Source organism: Coregonus clupeaformis, chromosome 11 (genome assembly GCF_020615455.1).
Source record: "Coregonus clupeaformis isolate EN_2021a chromosome 11, ASM2061545v1, whole genome shotgun sequence".
In the NCBI taxonomy this organism is placed as follows: domain Eukaryota; kingdom Metazoa; phylum Chordata; class Actinopteri; order Salmoniformes; family Salmonidae; genus Coregonus; species Coregonus clupeaformis.
Window position 1 is genome coordinate 40,099,078 of NC_059202.1, and position 26,547 is coordinate 40,125,624.

The following is a 26,547-nucleotide window of genomic DNA, read 5'->3' on the forward strand; positions in this document are numbered from 1 at the left end:
CTGGAACTCTTAAAAGTCAAGGTAAGCTTTTGGTTTTACAAATGTATTGCCACCGGGGCCCGCCGGTGTAAGTGCTAAACTGCTTACTGACTGTACACTGTAACGTTACTGCATGATTGTAGCGGGTTTACTAACTTGTTAGTTCTATTAGCTATGTTGGCTATGAAGTTACTTCAGCTAAAATGGTGACAACGATGTAGGCTATGTGTAGCAGTCGTGATAGGGTTTAGATTTTTTTTTTCGCCTGGTCACATACAGCTGATGTGCTGTGCATTGAAGTCCACAAGCAAAGGGAAAAGGTGAGAGGAGGAAAGCGCATAGATGTGAGAAGGAATACGACATGGCTGCTATGAAATTGAACTGTGTTTACACGTGATCAGGGGTGTATTCATTTCGCCGATTCTGTTGAAAAACGTTTCTTAAACGGAAGGAAGCGGAACGAAACGGGGATAAACATACCTGAATTTGTCCAATAGAGACTCTCGTTTGCAACTGTTGGACTAATGATTACACCCTAGATACAGACAAGAGTGTGCAAGGCGGTATTGAATGTGTCACTGTCTGTCCATGTGTCACTGTCTGTCACCTCAAATGTTTCTCTCGACCTGTGTGCACCTACATTGTAAACTTTCATTCATAGGCTAGGTTTTAGCAACCTCATGATGGGTATAGGGAAACTTTGAGTATCATGTATTAGCCTAAACCTATCGCTGTTACATTGAACTGGGTGAATGGAATATGACCATGCTCATGAAGAAAAATATCGTCCTCCCTCATCTTAAATGGCACCAACCGCCACTGCTCCTTATATAACTAAATGACTGATATGGCCACAGGCCGTCATCCACTAATGACTACCACGGACAGGCCACACATGTTATAAACCAACTGTGGAAATAACTAAACCAACTTGCATATAATCAGTTACCAAAGGAATGATAATATACACATTCTTTACGCGTATACACCATGCTTGCTTACTTAGCTAATTAACACACTTAGCTGCTAACATAAACGATATTACAGGATTATTACCGGGAAATATAGTGTGCTACCGTACAAATATACAGGGAAATACAATGTAAACAGTGACATGAAATGCAACTTACTGTTTAATAATGCACACGTAAAGGGAACACCGTATTGTACAAACAGCCAGGAGCACCGATAAAGCCTTGACTACTGAAACTTGTCATGGCATGCACCAGGAGCGTGACTAGAAGGCCCTCGTGTGCGCACTTTGCAGGGAGTGACTTTACATCTAGAGTGAGAACAGCACGAGGGAAAAATGTGGTGGACATTCTAAAGAGTGTATTTTCCTACTACTAAGCTTTCAACTTGTTGTCTGTCTGTCTGTCTCAGTAGTCAGACTATCCTACTGTTTATCAAATCTAAGAGCGTGGCAACTTTTGCAAATCTGTAAGCCTTTTCCTTAACGAATGGGCAGTGACTGATTGTACTTTGTTGATGGTATGTGTGATAGTGTTGGTATTAGGGGTGTAACGGTTCAACAAACCCACGGTTCGGTACATATTGCGGGTTTGGGGTTATGGTACAGCGGGAAAATTAAATGCCAACAGTTACTGTAGTTAATTTTTGTTTATTTGGCAAAAGACACTAAACTAAAAAGCATCCTGCTTGTGGCGCAAGTCCAGTCTTTTGCAACAGGGATTGTTATGTTGGGCCTCTCAAGTAGAGTTCTTCAATGGTCCAAAAAGTTGGACCCGTTCCGAAATGGAACTGGGGCTTTCCCACCCGGACCCGATATACAAAATAAATGTTTCAATATAGAGACCCGTTCCAAACTGACCTGAGGACAACTAGACCAGTTCCGTATAGACATGGTCGGATCCAGACCTGGTCTGATCCGAGTGAGGGAAGCAGCAGAAAAGTCCATTTGTAAGCTACTTCATTAATCAGAGCTGAAAAGGCGCGAGGGACAGACACTCTAGCAGGCGGAGGAGGGGCCTTGTGGTGTGTGTACTGTGAACAATTGACACGTGGAGCAAGGAGGAGGGAGGGAGAGCCAGAGACAGCAACCAACCATACCAAGCTGACTCACGCTAGTTGACTAACTTCTAGCTTGTCATAGCTAGGTTATTTATCATCCAATATGATTAAGTAGTGACTGTCTTGACTGCATCAAACCGAGAGAAGCTAGTTAGCTAAGCTAGCTAAGTTAGCCACCTAGCTAGGCTAATTGAGGCTGCATGTGCGTTCTCCCTGTCCTACAGTTACAAATAACAACACCTCCATTCCGATTATTAAGTAGCAGCCTACCTGTTGGCTCTTGGTCATTGTAGCATATCCTTCTCATTTAACTTTTGATTCCATTTTAATGATTAGATAATCTCCTAACTTGCTTTGCCACACACGGAGGCTCTATGACTGTAGTGCTGCTTTGATGACTTGTGATTGGCCAACAACAACAACAACAAGCTACACGCGCCAATCTGCATAGGCTATTCTTGGTGAACATACTGTTAATGTTTTATCCACAACTCTCTGTCCATCGCCGGTGTAATCCACTATGAAGCCAAACGTTCCCAAACTGGAGATTTAAACGATGATGGAGGATCCTCCAATTCTGGTTGATCGTCCCCACCACTCACCATCGTACAGAACTAGTTTGAGTCTGCGCCTCACAAAAGGATATAGACTTGGGCGATATACCGTTTATTCCGTATACCGGGGTATTCCGAAATAACGACGGTATTGCTTATAACTATAAGTTAAGTATAACTATAAGAAATCTAAGATGTGTCAAATAAATGATATCCCGCTCAGGGCTCCAGCTATACATTTGGTTTGCTAACTTGCTAGCTAAGTGGCTAGATGTCAAGATCAAGCTTCTTGGTTACAGCAGAGACATGCAATCTCCTCCTGGATCAAGATTCCTGTTACCTAAATTGTTTTGAAATAGCGCCCCTTGTGTGCACATTCAGTAATACCGTATACCCCGGTATGGTACAGAAACCATATGACGGTATGAAAATCTGGATACCGCCCAACCCTAAAAGGATAGTTTGAAATTGGGCAGTTAAGATTAGAATTTTGATTACAATGTGCGCATAGGCACTAGTTGTTTTAACAGAATAGCTTACAATGTTATTTAAGCTCATATTTACCCAAGAGACAATGGCATACAATTTCAAGGTAGGCCTAGTGTTTTATAAAAAAAAATAAAAAAAAATGTATTCATTCGGGTTCACAGTGCGGAACGAACTGAGGTCCCGTACCGAACGGTTCGGTATGAATACGTACCATTACACCCCTAGTTGGTATGTTCTTGATGTAGGCCTAGATGTTTTCAGATTCTGATTCTGATTAGCTCACTAGATCAAACTTTGGGCCTTTTTTGGCTCCCTCATGCCATGTCTGTTTTGGATTGATGGGTAGTATGACTGTTGCCTAAATCTGGAAGAAAGACTGGGAGAGTAGCATGCGGTGGTATAGCTTGTCATTTGATACATGGGGAGTTGGCCTTCTCAGTCCTCCTTGTATGATATTTTCAGACTCTTCAAATAACCACAAAGGCTGGTTTTATTTTCGGTGCTCTTAAGAAAAGGTCTGTGTAGGCTACGTGTTTTCTTTGGTTTATTCAATGGCTGGTTGTAGCCAGGTTGAGGGTATATTCAGGGCTGTCAGGAAAAGGACTGGTGTGGTGAATGTTTTCTTTGGTGTGTGTTGTAGGAGCAGAGACTGAGAATTAGCCGAGCCTACTTCTAGGAATTGTAATGTTTATGATTTCTTTCAGTGCAACTTTTTGGTTGACTTCACTTCACTGATGTTAGGTTAGCCTATATCCTATATTTTCTGTGTTTTTCATTGGAGCAAAGAGTGAAACCTAGCCTGCTTCCAGTTCCATAGTCTGGTAGACCCTGGGCTGGTAATGTGTTGAGCATGCAGGTGTTTCTCTCTCAGGGAAAAATACTTTCACACAGTCATGTCTCTTTATAGGACACTGTAGACTAGAGACTAAGAATGTGTGTGTGTGTGTGTGTGTGTGTGTGCGTGCATGTGTGTGTGTGTGCTTGCATGCTGCGTGCGTGCGTGTCAGGAAGCACATCTGTCGTCGTCTGCACCTAGTTGGAGGGGGAACTAGTTATGAATGTATGTAGAATGAGGTTGTTACCATATAAATAGGATCTAATACAATTCTATGGTTGTTACACCAAAAGATTGCTCTGACATCTGTCGCTTGCTTGTTCCGTTTCACACAAAATAACCTCATAACCTAGTTTTTGTACTGTGTGGTCATATATGCTATGACATCATCTGTTTGTTGAATATTGCTAATGTTTTGCTCCTTCAGAGTAGACCTACTTCATAAACATGGTAATGAAACAGTGTTGATCCTGGTTACAGTGCTTCGTGGCTGCCTGACTCTGGCTTCTACACTGCTGTACAGTGTCAGTAGTAAACAGCGCTGAATAGCTCCCACCACCACGTGTGATGAAAATAACATGCATGACCACATGGGCTGGCCTCTCCTATGTTGAGTCATCATGATTCTCAATTTAGTCTTTGAGGTGGTCCTTGTTCTAGCCTGTCTCTGGAAGGGTGTTCCTCTGGTTTGTTAGGATAACTAGTCAACCTAAACCAATAGGGATGTGCATCTTTCCCTTTCAAGACGATTTGATACGTATCTAGATATATGGGCTCCGATACGATACAGGAACGATATGTTTTAGTTTGAAACGATTCGGTGCGATCGGTTTGATTAGAGAACGCATCGATGCGATTCGGTTTTATGCGATATGATTCGATGCACTAACATCTCTGAGCTGGATCTATCTGAGCTGAGTCTGTGTGTGTGTGTGTGTAAATGATTTATGTCCATGGCGTCTGTCTGTGTGTGTGTGTGTACATTCTTTATGCCTATGGTGTATGTACTATGCAGGCACCTGAGCTGAGCCATAAGGGAGACTAGGCATCTACCACCCCACTACCACTATCAGATTAGGGGGGGAAATGTAGGTTTTTCTTCCCGCACTTTGGTTCTGAAATATCCATCATCCACCAATTAACTTGTCATTTTTGCAGATTAAGTGTTTAAGGTAGTAATGTATCAATTTTATCGTTTACAAATTAGCTATGACATAGCCAATGAACATATAGCACAACTTTGGATTTCACCCCCATCTCAAAATGGAATGGTTTTGACCATTTGGATATTTTTAGTGAGCTTATTTTCTTCTCCAGCTTTGGTCCTCGTTATGAAATTATCAACTACCCTGTATATCTAAAAATGACCATATACACTGATTGTTTAAAGCAAAACTACCAAAACTATTGCTGATGGTGAACCTGAACAATCAAAATACAATTTATTGTAAGCCCCGTTCAGCAGGTATAGCCAGATGAGAGTTGTGTCTCCAGTAGCTTACTTTTATTGCGGAAAAACAAAATGTTCAACACTGCATAGATAACAATAACCTAGCAAATTACATAGGTTGTCACTCACCTAATAAAGCCATTTTAGCATTTTAAATGTTGAAAGTGCCGTGCAGATGTGCAAGATCTGGAACAGGCCGCATACCTCGCGTTGGTCAGCGCACGAAGCTGGGCACTGTGCCCAGTTTGACTAGGCTACTGATATTCCATGGGGTTGCTTGGCATGCAAAATGACTTATAGATCAATGACTGTTAACACAGCTACATGCTTAGTTCGACATTGAAGGAGAGGACGCATCAGTTGTCACATGAGGCATTTTCGGAAGGTAGAAAGAAAGTAATATGAGCAAAACATTTTTGTGAATCGGCGATTCGTAACAGTTTGAATCGATTTTCTGACCAATGCATGCTACATTTGGATCGGGTTTGGGGTCCGCAGACCGTTGCAGTCCTATCTTAAACATTTGAATCTGCGACCAGTATCGGTGAATTGTTATATCCCTATAAACCAATGTTGTAGGCTAATATGGTTGCAATGACGCTGTTGCAAACAGTTTAGCCTAGAAACCTCTTGCAGGCCGCTCTCTCTCACACATATAGACCACAAGCTCACATACTGTGACCAAGTGTGTGTAAGCAATCTTACAGACAGGTAGTATGTGCTACCAATGGGGCCACAGGCACACAGAAGTTACACACTGTAAAAAGAGGTTGTTGTTGCTGTTATCTAGAAGTGGAGATGACAGTAGAATTTGAATTGCGTTGTCAGATGCAACAAGACGTTGGTGACAACGATGCTGCTTTCCACTTTGCTTCTCATTATAAATCCACAAGTGTTCTATTATTACAATATTTGTTTGTGTATCTTACTGTCTGCAAACAGATAGTTTGTATTTTCTTAGCAAGTTGTGGCTAAAATAAATTGTGTTAGCCGCTAATGCTAGTCGCTAGTTAGCTGGCTAGCTAAATGTACTCAGAGTTAGAGCAAACGTAGCTAGCTAATACAGGCTGATACCAGTGCTGATGTAGGCCTAGATCAGCATGTTGTTTGTGCAACGATATCTTCTAAATCAGAGAGGAATAGGCTAGCATTAATATGTTAGCTAGCTAGCTACATGATGTAAGAGAAAACAAAAATGTAACATCTAATTATGGACAGCTGAGAAACACTGACCAATGCTTTGGTTCCTACCCTGTCACAGTAATTCCTCCCTGGCTTTTTAATTCGTTGTCATGTCAAACAACAATGTATTAAAAGTGCTGCCCACTATATTCCAACTATTTAGAATAGTCATTATATATCCATGATTCCAACAGTTTTGATCTAGATGTTTTGCCCTTATCATGCAACCCTATGTGGCACAGTGTGGAAATGATAACAAATGAGTGCAGGAAATGCTTAAATTTATGAAAATGCTGAAAATGATTGATTGAAGTTGGATTGAACAGTATAAAACAATCAGAATGGAGAAAGACCCACTTATAATTTGTGTTGCCACCCTAGGGTCATGCACCACTTATAAAGCATATTTAGAACTTTTATTATTAAAAAATACCGTCACATACCGCCATATTGTAAGAAAATATTAAAAAATATTGTGGTATGATATTTTGGCCATTCCGCCCCCAGCCCTACAGCACTGTATATCTGTTGAGAATGAACCATGTCGGTGCTGTGAAGATCAAAGTACTGTTTTAACCAGGACCCCTGCTGTGTATAGGATTAGGGTTCTGGAGGTTTTTTTTCTCTCTCTCTCTCTCTCTCTCTCTCTCTCTCTCTCTCTCTCTCTCTCTCTCTCTCTCTCTCTCTCTCTCTCTCTCTCTCTCTCTCTCTCTCTCTCTCTCTCTCTCTCTCTCTCTCTCTCTCTCTCTCTCTCTCTCTCTCTCTCTCTCTCTCTCTCTCTGCTCTCCCTCTCTCTTGCTCTGTTGTTTTTCAGTGCCAGCAAGTAGCCGGGGGCAGGAATGCAAAGCTGTTGAAAGCTTTAAAAGGACACCAAAACTGTCTCACGCTGTGCCGTACTGTGATTTGCTGTGTTGAAGAATTCCAGTTGGTGGTTTGCCTCCCTGCTTATTCCTCCAACTGGGATTTCTGAAAAAACCTGGGAACTTTGGGAATGTTTCTGGAATTTTGCAGCCCTACTTTGCATTGTAGCCTAATTATGTTACTGTAGCCTTCATCTAACATAACTGTTTCTTTCTCTCAGTTGCAGAGTCATAACCATGGGGAAGGGATGCATCACGGCAACTAAGTACTTCCTGTTCCTCTTCAACCTCCTCTTCTTTGTAAGTGACATCACCACCTTCAGCCCTAGCCTGCTATCTATGTCAACCCCAGCCACTGTAGCCTTCATTTGCATCAAATCCATCTGACTTAAGAGAATATTACTCTACATGTATAATGACTAGTAGTTATTGAAGATCATTCATAGGCTGTTTCTTGAAATATCCCAGAGGTTAGCAGAGTACATATGTAAATGTTACTTGCCAAACTGATAAGTGTTGTAGTACTGTACTGCAGCAACACAGTCAGCTCACACATCCAGAACAGGTGGTTTTCATCTTCTAACCTTTATTTAGTCAAAAGACCTCACCTGGCAGAGACGTCACTCTTATTCACTCAAAACCCATCCTGAAACGGACACAGCAGCTTCTACATTAAACCTTCACTGATGATGTCCAACCTAACTCTTTACCTCCTCTCCAATTTACTCTCTGTGTGTCTGTGTGTCGTAAATGTGACTCAGGCTTTTGATGTGAACACTCACTGGCCCTCTAATGGGAAGCATCTGTGGACAGAGAAGTTTAGTAGTGAAGGGTAGGAAACACCAAGGGGAAGTGGTGGACTGTAGAGGTCGAGCCTAGTTTTAATGTAATAATTGTAATCTAGTGTCTCGGTAAACGTGACTCTGGGTTTTTGATGTTAACACTCTGTGGACAGAGGCTAGTAGTGGGTTACATAGTACTAGTTTATATGGACCTAATGAGGTTGAAACAGGCCCTCTAGTCTAAATGAAGAGGTCTCAATCAGGGGAGCTAATTATTGTAGTGACTTGGGGGGGCTGGTGGATGTGTGTGTTTCCATTTCCAAGCCAAGGGGAGGTGGTGAATTAGGAACCTCTCATCTTTTGGGTTGACCCCCCCCCTACTAGACATGGCCACTATAAATTCCACACTGCACTTTAGGCTACATTTTTACATTTTAGTCATTTAGCAGAGCGACTTACAGGAGCTATTAGGGTTAAGTGCCTTGTTCAAGGGCACATTGACAGATTTTTCACTTTATCGGCTCAGGGATTCGAACCAGCGACCTTTCGATTACTGGCCCAACACGCTAACCGCTAGGCTACCTGCCGCCCGGTTACACTAGACTCGTTACCAGGTAATTGGCGGAGAATCTGGTTGTCTTACAGGAGCTATTAGGGTTAAGTGCCTTGTTCAAGGGCACATTGACAGTTTTTTCACTTTATCGGCTCAGGGATTCGAACCAGCAACCTTTCGATTACTGGCCCAACACGCTAACCGCTAGGCTACCTGCCGCCCGGTTACGCTAGACACGTTACCAGGTAATTGGCGGAGAATCTGGTTGTCTAACACGACCGTTCGTTGCTGGAGGCGAGTGTCGGAACAGGACGTGGTCTGGACCGGAAACGAAAATTAAACAAGAAACTCAGACCTTTTGGTTCTGGTCTAGACCTGGCTCCTCTATTGGCTAGTTCCCTTTCAGAACTTTTCAGTCTGGCCCTTTGTGTGTTAGGTCAGTCTGAGTCTGAATGGGAGATCTCCCATGGATCTGTTACAGTAGAGAAGGTGTGGTGTAGACCTGTGGTTCCCAACCTTTGCTTAACCTTGGCACACCTAGATGGGATCGTCACGGCCGTTGAAGAACGGGTCAGACCAAGGCGCAGCGTGAAATGCATACATGTTTATTCAACTGAATAAACATACAAAAACAACAAAAGGCAACGAAAACGTGACGTCGGAAGGCTATACACTAACAAGCCAAACTCACCGAGCACAAACAAGATCCCACAACCCAGGCAGGAAAAACTGGCTGCCTAAGTATGATCCCCAATCAGCTGCCTCTGATTGGGAATCACACCCGGCCAAACATAGAAATACAAACATAGAATCAACACACACATAATATTCACACCCTGACCAAACTAACTAGAGATCTATAGGTCAGGGCGTGACAGGGATTAAAAGTAATGCGGCTCACCTAACATTTTTTGATTCATTAATTTAGTAGTAATGACCTCCGTCTCATCTAATTCATACTGCAAAATCATAACTTTTCTGTTACCAAGTTTTTATAGATTAAATAGGGTTTATTTCAACTATTTTTTATAGTTCCTTACTCATGATGATTAATTTGTGTGTACTCCTTTAAGAGCCTCCCATGAATCCATGCTAGACGTAATTTTTTTTAGCTCCGGTAAAATAGGTCTTTAGTTTTTAACGGTTTGAGCCAGAGAGAAGTGGTTTTCTGCATGGTAAAGGTGCAACCATGGAAACAAAGCCATGCTCCGTTTGTTTCTATGTCGGAGCCTGTGGTACAGCTAAGCCTACTCACTTGCCTGTGCTAATAGTTCTCACTGGCAAAGTAAAATGATAGAAATGACTTTGCTCGTGATGCGCGCACCTCAAACGATACAAATGTAACAACAGCCTGAGCGCACCAGACTTGAAAGAGAAGAGAGAAAAAAGAGGGAGCAGACATACTATCATTTCTTATTTTAAAGACACACACTTTTCCAATTGTCTCTATGTGTTATCGCACTGATCTGGTTTGCAATGAGCCCAACATTTTCAGTAAGAATCTACCTGACTGTATTGTATTGTACTGGTCCAGGACAATTGTCGCTATCTGGCTCGAAGGACCATGAAAAAGAGTGCCACCTTGTAACTCAATTCCTTTTCCCTCTGTAGATCTTTGGAGCATTGTTCATGGGCTTTGGACTGTGGGTTCTCCTGGATAACCAGAGCTTCATCGCAGTTCTGCGTAAGTAAGAGCACACTCACTCACACACACACACACACACACACAGTCACACACACACCCTATGTGATCTTGTCTGATAGTTGTTGATACTATCTATCTTAGCACAAGTGTTCTATGCACAGGGGAAGCCAAAGTAGAGATTGGAAAGTGTGCTTGTCAGATCCTAAAGTTTTACTGCCGTTACTACCCCAGTCCGTGTCCAATCCTAAACCCTTAGCCCAGTCTGTGCAGCTTATGTGGATGTCATCTTACTGGTCTCATTCCCGCGAACACAAACCCAAGGGAAGAGGTCAGAGGTCATCAATTAAGAGCAGAGGGAAGTAAGCACTAAAACAAAAATGTGACCCTCAACTGATAGCGTATGGTACTCTCAACCACTAGAAACAGCTATCTGGTTCGGCAGGCCCGCATGCACACATAGAGGCGGAAGTGACCGATCACTAGCGATAGGCTAGTGATCAAGGCATCTGAAGTAGTTTCATCCTGTGTTAGAGGACGGCAGCTTACTTCAACCCTACTAACTCTGCCGTCCACACGCAGCATGTCACCTTATTTCCTAGATTGTCTCCACACGCAGGTGCAAACACTTTGCGCGCACACACATATGTCGTCAGATCTGTTTCAATACCTTGCATGCCGTGTGAAGAGGTGGCAGAGATGCCCGCCATCTTTTCTGCTTTAGTTTTATTGGTTTCTTATAGACACAACAAGTCAATAGGAAACTCAGTCTCACTCTGTAGCCCGAGGAGAGCAGGCCAGCAAGGGAAACATGGATGGAAAAAGCACCTACTGTAAATCTCCCTGATTCATTATAAATGCTTTCAATGTGTTCAGCTTCAGCAACAGAAGAGCAGAAAGTTGATCCTCTTCCTTCAATGATTCTGCTTTCGATTTTTTTTATCTGGAAGTCATACGCAACTTTCTATTTGAACTGCTCTTGGAAATGTACTTCTCTTGGCGTGTAGGATGTTTTCCTGCATAACTCTGAACTTAATTCTAGTTGATTGTATTCCATCAACGAGTTGTATTTCTGGAGCGGCCAGTGAGATCTCTCTCAGAAGGTTAGGTGGAGTAGTAGATTGTCTATATTTAGTCTGGAACGTCCATAGGGGTTTAGAAATGAGTTGTGAGAGAGTATTAACTGGCCAGAACTGGAAGTGTTTCCCGGACCTCTCTTCCCTGTGACACACATACTCACACACACACACAGAGAAACTTGACGTGTTTCCCGGACCTTTCAGGCCTGGCCTGAGTCCTCCCTCCTCTCTTCCCTGTGGGTCATCATTTCCCACTGGGTCTCCTTAAAAAAATCTCATGGGACTTCCTGGCTAAATAAAGGCTAAATTAAATAATCACTGAGGGATGGAGATTCTGGAATCGGGATTGCCCTCTAAATGTTTTCCAAGGTCACTGAATGTTGATTGGAGCCTGGTGCTTAGCCTGGGCGAGCATCCCTCTCTGCTGATCTAGGATCTCTTCCACCCCTGTGCATATAATATTATTCATTATAATCTAAAAGGCAAACCCGATCCTAAATCAGCACTACTCCTACTCTGACACTCATTGTGTATATGGGATACTGAACTACCCTGGATCTGTTCTAAGGTCAGCGTCGAGCGTAGCCTGCTGCTTGTCATTGGCCAGTCTCTATTCACAGCCGTTGTGGCGGAAATGCAGCGGATGTGAGAAGAGACTAATCATTGGCCGGTTGTCCGGGACATAACACAAAGCACAGCCCTGGCCCCAGTCTCTTTATCATCCATTGTTTTGTATTATCCAGCTGTTCCTCTACAGATAGCTGAGATCCTGTATGCTCCCCCTGTTCCCTCGGACCATACCCGTACCCTTTTCCCCCAGGGCCACCTTTTTCATATAAAAAAATGCCCCAACCTAGGATATATATTTTGAAGCCCATTTTGAGTTCGATGTGGAATCACTGTGTTCAAGATGAGAATATGTACTCAATTCGGTATCTCTGTATACAGACTAAATACGTGGCCCTAGCTGAAAATGTTTATACAGTGAACCCTGCTATGCCAAATATTCCCCCTAAGCCTGAGCTGCTGCTGGTTTCCAAATGGCACCCTATGGGCCCTGGTCGAAAGTAGTGCACTATAAAGGGAATAGGGTTCCATTTGGGACGCATCCTAGAAATTAACTCTTTAAATGTACGTTTCCGTGGAAACACATGCTGACTACAGGGAAAATCTGTTTTAGCTACACTACCACCGGAGAATGCAGATGTGCATTCTGAGAAACGTTACTAGTCTAAAGGCTTTGAGATCCCGCTTTTAGAAAGTACCGAGCTGTGAAATGAAGTCCGAATGCAAGTTTCAGTGTTTTCGTTTGCTAAGCTTTCTGTCGCCAACGACCTTCGTCGGTGTTAGGAAGTCCACAGTCACAGTCACAGTGTTCCTTACTTCACATGCTTTGAGTCTTACAGTACACGTACACGTGTGTTCAGACCAACTGCCCCTCTCTCTCCTCTATTTCCGCAGTGAATGTGTGTTTTGTGGTGAGAGTTTGCTGTCAGCGGATGCCAAGTGCTGTAAGACATGTGTAGCTTAGAGCTTTGTTTTCTGTGTTTGAGCCCTTTAACTAGCTTCTTTCCGGTAATGCTCTGTAGTGCCGTATGTGTGTCACACATACACGCACATTGGACAGGGCTTTACTGGATATAGATCAGTGTGTGTGTTAGATCCCCCATAAATGATAGTCCTGAGCCACATACAGTCTGTCTATATAAGGTGTCCTGCTCTGTACTTAGTAGCAGACCCACCCTGAGAAACCCAGGCCTTTTCATTATCCCATAACCACTGCCACTGACATATGCATGCATGTAGGTTATGAGCGCGTATATACAGTATAGACGAATGTGTTTATGCCTGTCTGATGTGGGATAGCCTATATATGTCTGTCTGTCTGTACACAGTACGTACACACAGTGATGTACGCTGACTTGGTTTACTTTCGCTATAGCTAAACTGTAGAATAGGTATATGATTATACAGGCGTTGTTTATCCTTCATGGATATGTCGCGTCAATTGCAACGAAGAGGCAGAGCTCCTGCAGGCTACCGCTGTATTTCTTAAAACGAAACTAACGGGAGATAACATGCACTTGCGTGTTAAAACAAACTTGATTGCAACAAACCAACAGATCAGTTGATCTCTTGTGTTACCTTGACACGTGATTATGATACTAGACAGCTGCGTCTACGTTCTCGACTCCCGCCCTCAATTAAATATCAACCTATCAGTAGTATCGGAAACAGTAAAGCTTATGAATTAAACAATACTTATTAGAGTATGAGAATATAGAAGTAGTGGGCCGTTTCACCTTCAATGGAAAAATAGTATGTGTGCTCTTTGAAATAACCTTATTACACTTCATTTTCATTTGATAAAAAACATAATTATGTAGGCCTAACTCATGATTGACTTGATTTAATACACATTTCAAATATGGACAGTCCAGGGATATTTCCCCCCAATCTTGATAAGAAATGACCATACTTTTTAAAGACAACTTTCTTTTAAAATAGATAATAGAATATGAATAACAATAGACTGCACAAACAGTAGTTTACCATTCATACAAGGTGTCGGGTATTGCCACAGTATAGATTTAACAAAGGGAGGTTCTGAAATGAATATATTCTGCACTCTGAGGCAATGCTTTGAAGTGACTTATTGGGTTTTATCTTTAGAGTGTTTTGGCTGGTTTTGATGTGACTACATTGTGATTGTATTATTCATGGAACAGGGTTGAGTAAAGGTTGTTATGCAATAGATAGGACTCTCTGGTTCTTCTGGCCGTGGCCCCAGTGATTTGGAGCCGTGTCCCAGATCCAGAACGATAAGGCAGGCTTCATTCCAGACAGAGATTGGGCCTCTCTGGAGCTTCTCTGGACCTCCTCCAAGAGAGAGAACGAGATAAAAGACAAGAGGTTTCATCCATTTTAGAATAAGGCTGTAACGTAACAAAATGTGGAAAAAGTCAAGGGGTCTGAATACTTTCCGAATGCACTGTATCTTCTCCTCTCCTCCAACCCCACCCCCTTCCATCCTGTATCTAGCCCCCATTCTACATACCACTGACTCTGTTAGCCAAGGGAATCAATCCATCTCCTCTCCATTCCTCTGCTCTGGTGGGCCATTAAAACTTTCGTAGTGCAGAGAATTGCTAGAATGTTTAGAACACAACATGTGAACCCTGGTCTGTGGCAGACCGCATTGCTTTGCTTGACTATGGTACTACTGAATGCACAGGTTACATGGTACTTCACCTGCCACATGTGCATAACTTTTTAGTTGACCAGGACTAGGCCTGATTTTAGCTAGTGGGTGATATGGATTCTGGTTCAGTGTATGTTATGTTGTGGGCTGAGTGTTTACCTTTTCCTGTATGTCTTCCATACAGAGGAATCCTCTACCACACTGAAGGTAGTGTCCTACATCTCCATCAGTGTGGGGTCTCTCTCCATGGCCATGGGTTTCCTGGGCTGTATAGGAGCCATCTATGAGATACGCTGCCTGCTGGGCCTGGTGAGTATACACACACAACACCACTACTAACACGCTTATGCTAAACCTGACCCTCAAGTTTCACAAATTCGAATTACGCATTGACTCTTGGGTCTTCAATTCTTATTGGGTCGGCCCTGATTTGTTATGGAAGCGTGTATAGACGCACAGAGTCCTGTTTGGTCTATGGAGGATTGTTAGTTCAATACCGTCCTGTGTGTTGTCGTCAAGGTCAGCAGTATGTGTGGATTTACTGTGGTGAGAGGGTTAAAGGGTGGGTGAGGAGGGGTTACAGGGAGTTAAGCCTGGGAGCTTTAGGGGTGTAGTGAGGGGAGTGGGGATGAGGGTGTGTGGTAAGTGGAGTGGAGGGAGTGGAATGAAGGATGAGAGGAGGGGAGCTGAGAGGGGAATGACCTCATAAGGGTTAAACCTGCTAGCTCGGGGCCAGGGAGTAATGGGTGCTTGTGAGGGGGGTTGAACCTGCTCTGCTCAGGGGGTTAATGGAGGTGCTGATGAGCTGTAGTGACCCAGTTAGGATGACAATGACCAGCTGTCAGTTCCTCGGCTGTCTGCCTATGGAGGAACCCCCTGAAACATGCTATGCAGTCCAACTGTTAGTGGACATACACAGTGCCGTTTCAAGGCATAAGCAATATACGTGGCTGCTTAGGGCCCCGCGGCTGCTAGGGGGCCCCCAACCAATTATGATTAATTTTTTAATTATTATTTTATTTTTTAAATATTATTTCAGTCATGGTCTCAACTTACTGTCAGTTATGATAGTAGAATACAAAACGTGCAATTTCGAAATTTGGTAGTGCATCAGCAGTTTTCCTATTGTTATGTTAATAGACATTATTTTGTCTATGCCCCATGGCAAAATGTGTAGAATTGCAGGACATTAACTTTAAAGCTGCAAATGTTTCTCTCCGCCACCAAGAGGGGGGGCCACTAAAATGTTTTGCCCCTGAGGTGGGGGGGGGGGGTCAACCAAATCTCGCTTAGGGCCCCCAAAAAGCTAGAAACGGCCCTGGACACACTCAATTAGCCATGCTCTGCTACTGCGAAAGGATTTCAAATGACTTACAATATTTTAGTGTCCATTCAACTTCTGAGATTCCGTTTCAGATTGACTACTACTATACTTTAACTTTAAACTGACTAACATTTCAAGTCAATAACATTGGCTAACATTCTCTGTAAAATTTGGTTTGGCCTGTGTCATGCAAACTAAACCATTGTTGTTTTGAACTGTTATCATAATGAACCTGTCAAACTCACTTTCCCATGATGCTGTCTGTCTGCTGTCTGTCTGTCTGTCCCCAGTACTTCACCTGCCTCCTGCTCATCCTCATTGCCCAGGTAACTGCTGGGGTGCTCATCTACTTCCAGAGAGACAGGGTGAGTTATACCTTCCTCCCTATGTCCTTCCCTGTTCTTTCTACCCCACACTCTCTCCATCTTCATCTCCCTCTGCTTCACTCTCCCACCCCATCTCCCGAGTCCCGCTCTCCCCCCTTCTCCTTCCCTCTCTTGGCCTCGCAGCTGGGACATACCTTGCATTCCCACTCCCCCCTAGACAGCTGTACCTGCTTTCAAGTCCTGACTGCTGGGAAGGCCTTCTTGGAATCCCCCCGTTTGGAATCCCCTCTGACCCCTGACTGTGATGGAATGGACAGTTAGGGTTGGTGTAACAGGAACAGGGTGTGCCAGGAGTGAAGCATTGTTCTGGGATGAATCAACGGTTGCGTTCCGATTCTCAACCCTTCTCTGGAAGTGTACACTCGTGCACTTCCCCTTATGGATTTAAAAGGATTGAAGTGATTGAAAAAATATGACTGGGGATTGATGTGAGGGGTGGAGTGAGGGTTGGGGTGTGTCAGGGAGGCTGGGGGTGGGAAAGGGTGTGGAGGGTGGCACAATGCGAAAGGCGTGTGCTTGTGAAATGTGTTTCTGGATGGAGACGTGTAATCACGGTGTATGACGGCACATCGCCCCCTATAGGTAGGAGAGGGGCACTATCGGCACAGCCAGGGTTGGTCAACTGTAAATCTACTGTAACATAAAAACAGCATAGATACAAACTTGAGTTTGAGATATTTGAGTTTTTACCAGAGTCAAATCGCTCTAGCTCAAGAGGGAAGCTTTTATTTAATTGTTTAACTCAAAATCAAGGTAGAAAAATGATATTCAAGATTTCATATCAACTTGTTTGGACCTGTGATTCTTGTTTTATAGAAGAAAGAAGAGTAGGCTAATGGGTAAAATTGGATGTGTGTGAACAAACGGGACTGTTTTGTTTGAGCCGATCTGACCGGTTTGAGTTCTGTTAACTCAGCCGTTCCCATTATCAACTTGAATCTCATGATCCACAATAGGTGGGGGTTACTGTGGCCTTTCGTGTGTGTATGTGTGTGTGTGTGTGTGTGTGTGCAGACTTGCTCTCTGTGTTTAGGGTTTACCACAGGCCAGGGCAGGGTAGGGTGGCACACTTTCCCAGAACAGGGTTGGGCTCCCTCCCCTCTCCTCCCATATTGAGTCCTGTAGACACCTCCCATGTAGGCTAGGTACCTCCCTACCATGTGGCCCTCTAATATACACTGAGTTTACAAAACATTAGGAACACCTTCTTTTGCCCTTAGAACAGCCTAAATTCGTCGGGGCATGGACTCTACAAGGTGTCAAAAGCGTTCCACAGGGATGCTGGCCCATGTTTACTCCAATGCTTCCCACAGTTGTGTCAAGTTGGCTGGATGTCCTTTGGGTGGTGGACCATTCTTGATACACCCGGGAAACTGTTGAGCGTGAAAAACCCAGCCTGGCACCTAATACCATTCCCAGTTTTAAGGCACTTAAATCTTTTGTCTTGCCCATTCACCCTCTGAAAAGCACACATACACAATCCATGTCTAAAACGTCTCAAGGCTTAAAAATCCTTCTTTAACCTGTCTCCTCCCCTTCATCTACACTGATTTAAAGTGGATTTAACAAGTGACATCAATAACTGATCATAGCTTTCACCTGGATTCACCTGGTCAGTCTATGTCATGAAAATAGCAGGTGTTCCTAATGTTTTGTACACACAGTGTATAGCTTGTTGTCATAATTTGTGTATAGAAAGGCAATTGAAACATGACATTGTGCTGTTTGTGTGCGTTATAACACATGCTCTGTGCTATATTCAGCTCTCATAATATTAGTGCTTCAGGCCTAGGTAATATTAGTAGCTTTTCTTGTCCTAACTTTGAAAGTTAAATTAGCTCCTTTGTCTCCCTGTGCAGCTGAAGCATGAGATGTCCAACATCATCAAAGGGATGTTGGTCAACTACACTGGTCAGAACAGGACCACAGAACACACCTGGGACTATGTACAGAGGACGGTGAGTAACTGGACCTGCCATAGTTTCCACTTTATCAACGTTGATATTTACAATGAACAGAAATATAAACGCAACATGTAAAGTGCTGGTCCCATGTTTCATGAGCTGAAATAAAGCTTATTTCTCTCAAATGTTGTGCACAAATTTGTTGACATCCCTGTTAGTGAGCATTTTATCCTTATCAAGAAGCTGATTAAACAGCATGATCATTACACAGGTGCACCTTGTGCTGGGTAGAATAAAAGACTACTCTAAAATGTGCAGTTTGTCATACAACACAATGCCATGGATTTCTCACGTTTTGAGGGAACGTGCAATTGGCATGCTGACTGCAGGAATGTCCACCAAATTGAATGTTCATTTCTCTACCATAAGCCGCATCCAACGTCGTTTTAGAGAACATGCATCTCAACCGGAGACCACGTGTAACCACGCCAGCCCAGGACCTCCACATCCGGCTTCTTCACCTGCGAGATCGTCAGAGGGGGTGCTGAGGAGTATTTCTGTCTGTAATACAGCCCTTTTGTGGGGAAAAACTCATTCTGATTGGCTGAGCCTGGCTCCCCAGTGGGTGGGCCTGGCTCCCAGGCACACCCATTGCTGCACCCCTGCCCAGTCATGTGAAATCCATAGATTAGGGCCTAATTAATTTATTTAAATTGACTGATTTCCTTATATGAACTGTAACTCAGCAAAATCTTTGAAATTGTTCCATGTTGCGTTTATATTTTAGTTCAGTATAGTTCAGTTGTCAACTGAATGTGATACTGTGCTTTCAACTTTCTAAAAGCACAAGCACTCTCACAGCACTATTTATCCAAAGGTTTCCACTTTAACATCCCCCTCCCCTGGCTCTCCAGCCAAGCCTCTCACCCCATGGTGTTCATGAGAGCATCAGGCAAGGAGTGTTGGGTTTCTGTTGCTGTTTGAACACTGTCTGTTTCAGCAAATAATTTAACTGGTACATATGAATCATGCGTTCTCCCCCCCTTTCTCTTTCTTTTGTTCTATCTTTCTGCCAATCCCCCCCCCCCTCTCCCTCCTCCCTCCTTCTCTCCCTCGCTCCCTCTCCTGCCTCCACCCCCCCTCCCTCCCTCCAGATGAAGTGCTGTGGTTGGACTGGTCCTGGTAACTGGTCAGAGAATTTGACGATCAGGAACAGTTCTGTCTCCATGTACCCCTGCTCCTGTCGGAACGAAACCCTGCCCGGGACAGACGTCAAGGAGATAGGGCTCTGTGAACACCTGTCCAACGACCTGCCAGTCTACGAAACGGTATGTTGAAGGGGGGAGATATAGAGAGAGGGGGGACAGATGTCAAGGTGTAGGCTGTGTGAACACCTGTCTACTGAACTGCCTGTCTACAAAAACGGTATGTTGGAGAGAGGGAGAGGTGGAAGGGAGGGAGAGGATGGGAGAGAGAGGGAGAGGGGGGACAGATATTAAGTAGACTGGGCTCTACCGATCTGCCAGTCTACGAAACGGTATGGAGGGAGATGGGGGGAGGGAGGGACAAGGACAGATGTCAAGGAGACTGGGCTCTGTGAACACCTGTCTGCTGACCTGCCTGTTTACGAAACGGTATGCTAACTATACCGAAAGCCACACCCTGGCTCTTGTTCATTAGGGCAAACCGTAGCAAAATGTTTCTGTTGAAATTTTATTTGAACAGCACATTTCTGTTTAGCAAAGGTCTATCTCACCTCATATACAAAGTTGTATTCCTATATTAATCTAATCAGACTCCTCCTGACCATCCGACATCAACCTAGTCATGTCCCAGATGGTAATTCAGTAAGGCAGGACTACAGTAGTACTTAATCCCACTACTACTGTATGGTGACAGCAGCAATCCATATTGTTTGTGTTGAGTAAAGGCCTCTATTCACACAGCAGAGACACACACACACACACACACACAGCAGAGGGCCGATTAATGTTTCCTATGTTTTCCTGTAGGGCTGTTGGACTGTTATTATAGAGGGATCCTTTTTGTGTTCTCTCTCTCCAGCCAGCCTCTGGGTGTTATTCTACCGCTCTCTAGGCCCCGCCAAAGACAACACACACACACACACACACACACCAGTATACACGCTGCAGCGCTGAGCCTCGTCCAAAGACAACAGTGGTGTTTGAAGAGCGCTCTGTGTTCTGTCTGGTTGAGCTCTTCCCCTCATCCACCTTTCTGCACTCCTCTCGCTCTCTCCCTCTCTCTCAACTCTTTCTCTCCCCTTTTCTCTTTCTCTCCCTCTCTCTCTACAGGAGAATTCAAATGTGTTTTTACTTTGATTTCTCTATGTACAGTATGTACATTACCTGGATTGTGCCATTAAAGGTTTTCTAAAATTCTAAATCTGTCTCTCTCTCTCTCTCTCTCCCTCCCCCCCTTTCTCTACAGGGCTGCATGCATAGTGTGGAGGGCTGGCTTCTGGAGAACTGTGGAGTTATTCTTGGAATCGGTGTCGGAGTGGCAGTCATTGAGGTATCGCACACACACACACAGGCCCACACACACACATTACACACACACACATTACACACATGCCCACACACACACACAGTCCCTCATCATGTGAGGTATGAATGTATGCAATGTATGCATCCTGCACCTTCAAGACTAATAATAGGAGTCTTCTGTGCCCCACCCTGTTTCTGTGCCTGGTGTGGTTGTCTTTGTGTATGCTAGTTTTGGTTTTATGCTTGTGTGCGTGCTTGCCATGTGTGTGTATATGTGCGTGTGTCTGTCTGTGTGTGCGTGCATGCATTGTTGTGTGTGTGAGCTTTTAGCATACCTAACCCAGTTGTTTTGTCCACCAGCTTCTGGGAATGATCCTGTCTATGTGCCTGTGTAAGAGTGTTGTCCAGGAGGACTACACCAAAGTACCCAAGTACTGACTATGAAGACCTGAAGACAGGAAAAGCCATACACCACACACATGCATAGCATAGAAACACAGACATGCAGCGACACACACGCAGACACACACTCTCACAGTGAAACACAGACGCAACTGTCCTGACTCGCCTGTATCTCTTGTTACTCCTTCCTGAAGTCCGGACACACGCACACACACTTCCCAATCAAGCACAACATATGGACCTGCATCTTTTTGGACACACACATTGTCGTCTTATCTTTTATCAAATTACTTGGTTTTAGAAGACACTCATCTTTAGGTATTAATGAATTCAGCGCTGGGTTATTACGTATCTGATGGAGTGAGTGTGAACAAACTCCCGTATGAACCCAGGATGTTCCTCTGTTCTCTTATTTTCTGTCTCTTCCTGAAGCGCTTATCGTGGCTGTTAGTTAATTAGTTAGTAAGCTCAGTCTTTGTTTGTGAGAGCACTTTAGTGATGTTTTGTGAGCTGTTGATCAGTGAGACAGAGAGAGGACCTGGACCTGTGATGATCTAGGATCAGGTATCCCCTTTCCATTATATATATTATCTAAAAGGCAACTGATCCTAGATCAGCACTCCTACTTTATGAATATGGGCTTTGGGGAGGAGCGTGAGATGGAACACTGTGGAGGGGGTACAGCAGGAGAGAGAGGGGGAGGAGGTGAAAGGAGGCCAGATGTTCCCATACTGTATCCCACAGCTGGTATTTTTGGTGCTGGGGTGGGTTGGAATGGAAGGCCTGCCCTAGACCAGAGCAGGGAAAGGCTGGTGGGTTTTTATTTTTACTCTTTCATCAGTCTCTCCACTGACGGCTTAATATCTCCTCTCTTCACCTCCTCCTTTCATCTGCCCTCCCTCTTTCTTACGGGTGTGTCTGGTCTGACTGGTCTCCGTAAAACGAGTAGCTACCAAGATTAATGAATCGTTTTTCATGAAGTATATTATACACTAGGTGTGCAAAACATTAGGAACACCTTCCTAATATTGAGTTGCAACCCTTTTTGCCCTCAGAACAGCCTCAATTCGTTGGGGCATGGACTCTACAAGGTGTCGAAAGCGTTCCACAGGGATGCTGGCCCATGTTGACTCCAATGCTTTCCACAGTTGTGTCAAGTTAGCTGGATGTCCTTTGGGTGGTGGACCATTCTGGATACACACGGGAAACTGTTGAGCGTGAAAAACCCAGCAGCGTTGCAGTTTTTGACACACTAACTGGCACCTACTACCATACCCTGTTCAAAGGCACTTAGTGGTCCTCTGTAGCTCAGCTGGTAGAGCACGGTGCTTGTAACGCCAGGGTAGTGGGTTCGATCCCCGGGACCACCCATTCACAAAAATGTATGCACGCATGACTGTCGCTTTGGATAAAAGCGTCTGCTAAATGGCATATTATTACTTAAATATTTTGTCTTGCCCATTCACCCTCTGTATGGCACACATACACAATCCATGTCTCAATTGTCTTATGGCTTAAAAATCCTTCTTTAACCTGTCTCCTCCTCCCCTTCATCTACACTGATTGAAGTGAATTTAACAGGTGACATCAATAAGGGATCATAGCTTTCACCTGGTCAGTCTATGTCATGGAAAGAGCAGATGTTCCTAATATTTTGTACACTCAGAGTACACTACCGTTCAAAAGTTTGGGGTTACTTAGAAATGTCCTTGTTTTCGAAAGAAAAGCAATTTTCTTGTCCATTAAAATAACATCAAATTGATCAGAAATACAGTGTAGACATTGTTAATGTTGTAAATGGCTATTGTAGCTGGAAACGGCTGATTTTTAATGGAATATCTACATAGGTGTACAGAGGCCCATTATCAGCAACCATCAGTCTTGTGTTCTAATGGCACGTTGTGTTTGCTAATCCAAGTTCATCATTTTAAAAAGCCAATTGATCATTAGAAACCATTTTGCAATTATGTTAGCACATCTGAAAACTGTTGTGCTGATTAAAGAAGCAATAAAACTGGCCTTCTTGAGACTAGATGAGTATCTGGAGCATCAGCAATTGTGGGTTCGATTACAGGATCAAAATGGCCAGAAACAAATAACTTTCTTCTGAAACTCGTCAGTCTATTCTTGTTCTGATAAATTAAGGCTATTCCATGCGAGAAATTGCCAAGAAACTGAAGATCCCGTACAACTCTGTGTACTACTCCCTTCACAGAACAGCGCAAACTGGCTCTAACCAATAGAATGAGGAGTGGGAGGCCCCGGTGCACAACTGAGCAAGAGTTTGAGAAACAGACGCCTCACAGGTCCTCAACTGGCAGCTTCATTAAATAGGACCCGCAAAACACCAGTCTCAACGTCAACAGTGAAGAGGCGACTCCGGGATGCTGACTTTCTAGGCAGAGTTGCAAAGAAAAAGCCATATCAGACTGCCCATCTTAATCTTTTCTTTTTATTGGCCAGTCTGAGATATGTATTTTTCTTTGCAACTCTGCCTAGAAGGTCAGCATCCCGGAATTTTCAGCTGTGCTAACATAATTGCAAAAGGGTTTTCTAATGATCAATTAGCCTTTTAAAATGATAAACTTGGATTAGCAAACACAACGTGCCATTGGAACACAGGACTGATGGTTGCTGATAATGGGCCTCTGTACGCCTATGTAGATATTCCATAAAAAATCAGCCGTTTCCAGCTACAATAGCCATTTACAACATTAACAATGTCTACACTGTATTTCTGATCAATTTGATGTTATTTTAAATGACAAAAAAATTGCTTTTCTTTCAAAAACAAGGACATTTCTAAGTGACCCCAAGCTTTTGAACGGTAGAGTATATGTGTTTATGATATTTTATGCTTGTGTTTTACTTTTAAAAAATATATATTTTCCTCATGTCTTTGTTATTTGTTTAAACAATTGTACATATGACTTTAGTAAGGGACAAATGAGTGATGGTTTGAGTCACTGAGCTTGGTCAACATTTTATATTGGAAAGAAAGCGGTCGCCTCAGCCCGCCTGCTCTGTTTTTGTTTTGTTTTGTTAGGGCTTTGTTTCCACTCTTATTGTGTGCGCCCCAAATGGCACCCTGTTCTATATAGTGCACTCTACTTTTGACAAAAGCCCTATGTATTCCGTATGAGCCCTGGTCAACAGTAGTATACTTTATAGAAAATAAGGCACCATTTGGCATGCAGACATTGTCTCTTATTAACTACAGTCTGGCTGGCTGATGTAGTAGCATCACTGCTATCAGCACTATTTTGTGTCGAATCAGCAGAGAAATTGGATCCTGACTTTAAGTAGCTATTGTAGTCAGAATGAGACTGTTGTTAAAACTGTTGGTCCCCTTAGGTCTCTGGTCTCCAGCCCAAGAATGCCACCACCATGACAGTCAGCCCTTTTAGAGGTTGCTACATTTTCATTTCAGCATTACTCATGTAACTACACATTCAAAAAGAGACTTAGTTTTTATTTTATTAAGTTGGCAATTTTTTACATGAAGAGGAGAGTTGTTAATAATAAGACGAGGCGTTATTCGAAAATCAGTAGCGGTATAAAAGTGAAAATCCCTGTGAAATCCTCTTTGTACTGCCAAATTGAAATTTATATAATTTAACTTAAATGGAGATGAAGGCTTTTTATTGGGTTTTGAACGTTTTTATTTTACTCAATACAGACATTCTAAACTCATCTATGTATTTTTTGTATGTTATACGTAGGGGAATATGTTCCTGTAGTTAGAAGCCATGTTAAAAAGGAAAACTATTGTGATTTTTTATTCAATATCAAGAATTGAAAATAAACTGAATCCATCACAAACCGTTAGCAGTATTATCTTTTTTAAAGAAATTATAAGGACAAAGATTTATACTTTATTTGTGAGTTTTATTAATGTGATTTTAGTTTTTGTGGATTTTTATGGACTGTCTTGTGGAGATAAGAAAACTCACAATCTGTAGGATTACAGTGCCTTCAGAAAGTATTCATACCCGTTGACCTTTTCCACATTTTGTTATGTTACAGCCTTATTCTAAAATTGATTAACTCGTTTTTTTTCTTTTTCTACACACAATACCCCATAATGACAAAGCAAAAACAGGTTTTTAGAAATGTTTGCTAATTTATTCAACAACAAAAAAACTGAAATATCACATTTACGTAAGTATTCAGACCCTTTACTCAGTACTTTGTTGAAGCACCTTTGGTATCAATTACAGCATCAAGTCTTCTTGGGTATGACGCTACAAGCTTGGCACACCTGTATTTGGGGAGTTTCTCCCATTCTTCTCTGCAGATCCTCTCAAGCTCTGTCAGGTTGGATGGAGAGCGTCGCTGCACAGCTATTTTCAGGTCTCTCCAGAGATGTTCAAGGTACGGGGTCTGGCTGGGCCACTCAAGGACATTCAAAGAATTGTCCCGAAGCCACTCCTGCGTTGTCTTTGTCCTGTTGGAAGGTGAACCTTCGCCCCAGTCTGAAGTCCTGAGCGCTCAGGAGCAGGTTTTCATCAAGGATCTCTGTACTTTGCTCAATTCATCTTTCCCTCGATCCTGACTAGTCTCCCAGTCCCTGCCGCTGAAAAACATCCCCACAGCATGATGCTACCACCACCATGCTTCACCGTAGTGATGGTGCCAGGTTTCCTCCAGATGTGGCTCTTGGCATTCAGGCCAAAGAGTTAAATCTTGGTTTCATCAGACAAGAGAATCTTGTTTCTCTTGGTCTGAGAGCCTTTTGGCAAACTCCAAGCGGGCTGTCATGTGCATTTTTACTGAGGAGTGGCTTCCGTTTGGCCACTGTACCATAAAGGCCTGATTGGTGGAGTGCTGCAGAGATAGTTATCCTTCTGGAAGGTTCTCCCATCTTCACGGAGGAACTCTAAAGCTCTGTCAAAGTGACCATCGGCTTCTTGGTCACCTCCCTGTCCAAGGCCCTTCTCCCACGATTGCTCAGTTTGGCCGAGCAAGCAAGCTCTAGGAAGAGTCTTGGTGGTTCCAAACTTGGTGGTACACTTCCCCAGATCTGTGCCTCAACACAATCCTGTCTCGGAGCTCTACGGACAATTCCTTCGACCTCATAGCTTGGTTTTTGCTCTGACATTCACTGTCAACTGTGGGACCTTATATAGACAGGTGTGTGCCTTTCCAAATCATGTCCAATCAATTTAATTGACCAAAGGTGGACTCCAATCAAGTTGTAGAAACATCTCAAGGATGATCAATGGAAACAGGATGCACCTGAGCTCAATTTTGAGTCTTATAGCAAAGGGTCTGAATACTTATGTAAATAAGGTATTTCCGTTTTTAATATTTTATACATTTTCAAAAATTTATAGAAACCTGTTTTTGCATTGTCTTTATGGGGTATTGTGTGTAGATTGCT

At 43.3% G+C, this 26,547-nt stretch overlaps 1 protein-coding gene across 1 annotated transcript in view; it reads left to right on the forward strand.

Annotated features, from left to right (window-relative positions):
• LOC121577188 (CD82 antigen-like) overlaps positions 1–22,239 on the forward strand; it is a 51,504-nt gene extending 29,265 nt beyond the window's left edge. Inside the window, exons 2-9 of the mRNA XM_045223628.1 lie at positions 7,602–7,680; positions 10,327–10,399; positions 14,823–14,947; positions 16,253–16,327; positions 18,208–18,306; positions 19,407–19,580; positions 20,704–20,787; positions 21,123–22,239. Coding sequence (XP_045079563.1) covers positions 7,618–7,680; positions 10,327–10,399; positions 14,823–14,947; positions 16,253–16,327; positions 18,208–18,306; positions 19,407–19,580; positions 20,704–20,787; positions 21,123–21,200 — 771 coding nt within the window. The 5' untranslated portion in view covers positions 7,602–7,617 and the 3' untranslated portion in view covers positions 21,201–22,239. The remainder of the gene's footprint in view (positions 1–7,601; positions 7,681–10,326; positions 10,400–14,822; positions 14,948–16,252; positions 16,328–18,207; positions 18,307–19,406; positions 19,581–20,703; positions 20,788–21,122) is intronic.
• The last annotated feature ends 4,308 nt before the right edge of the window (positions 22,240–26,547 follow it).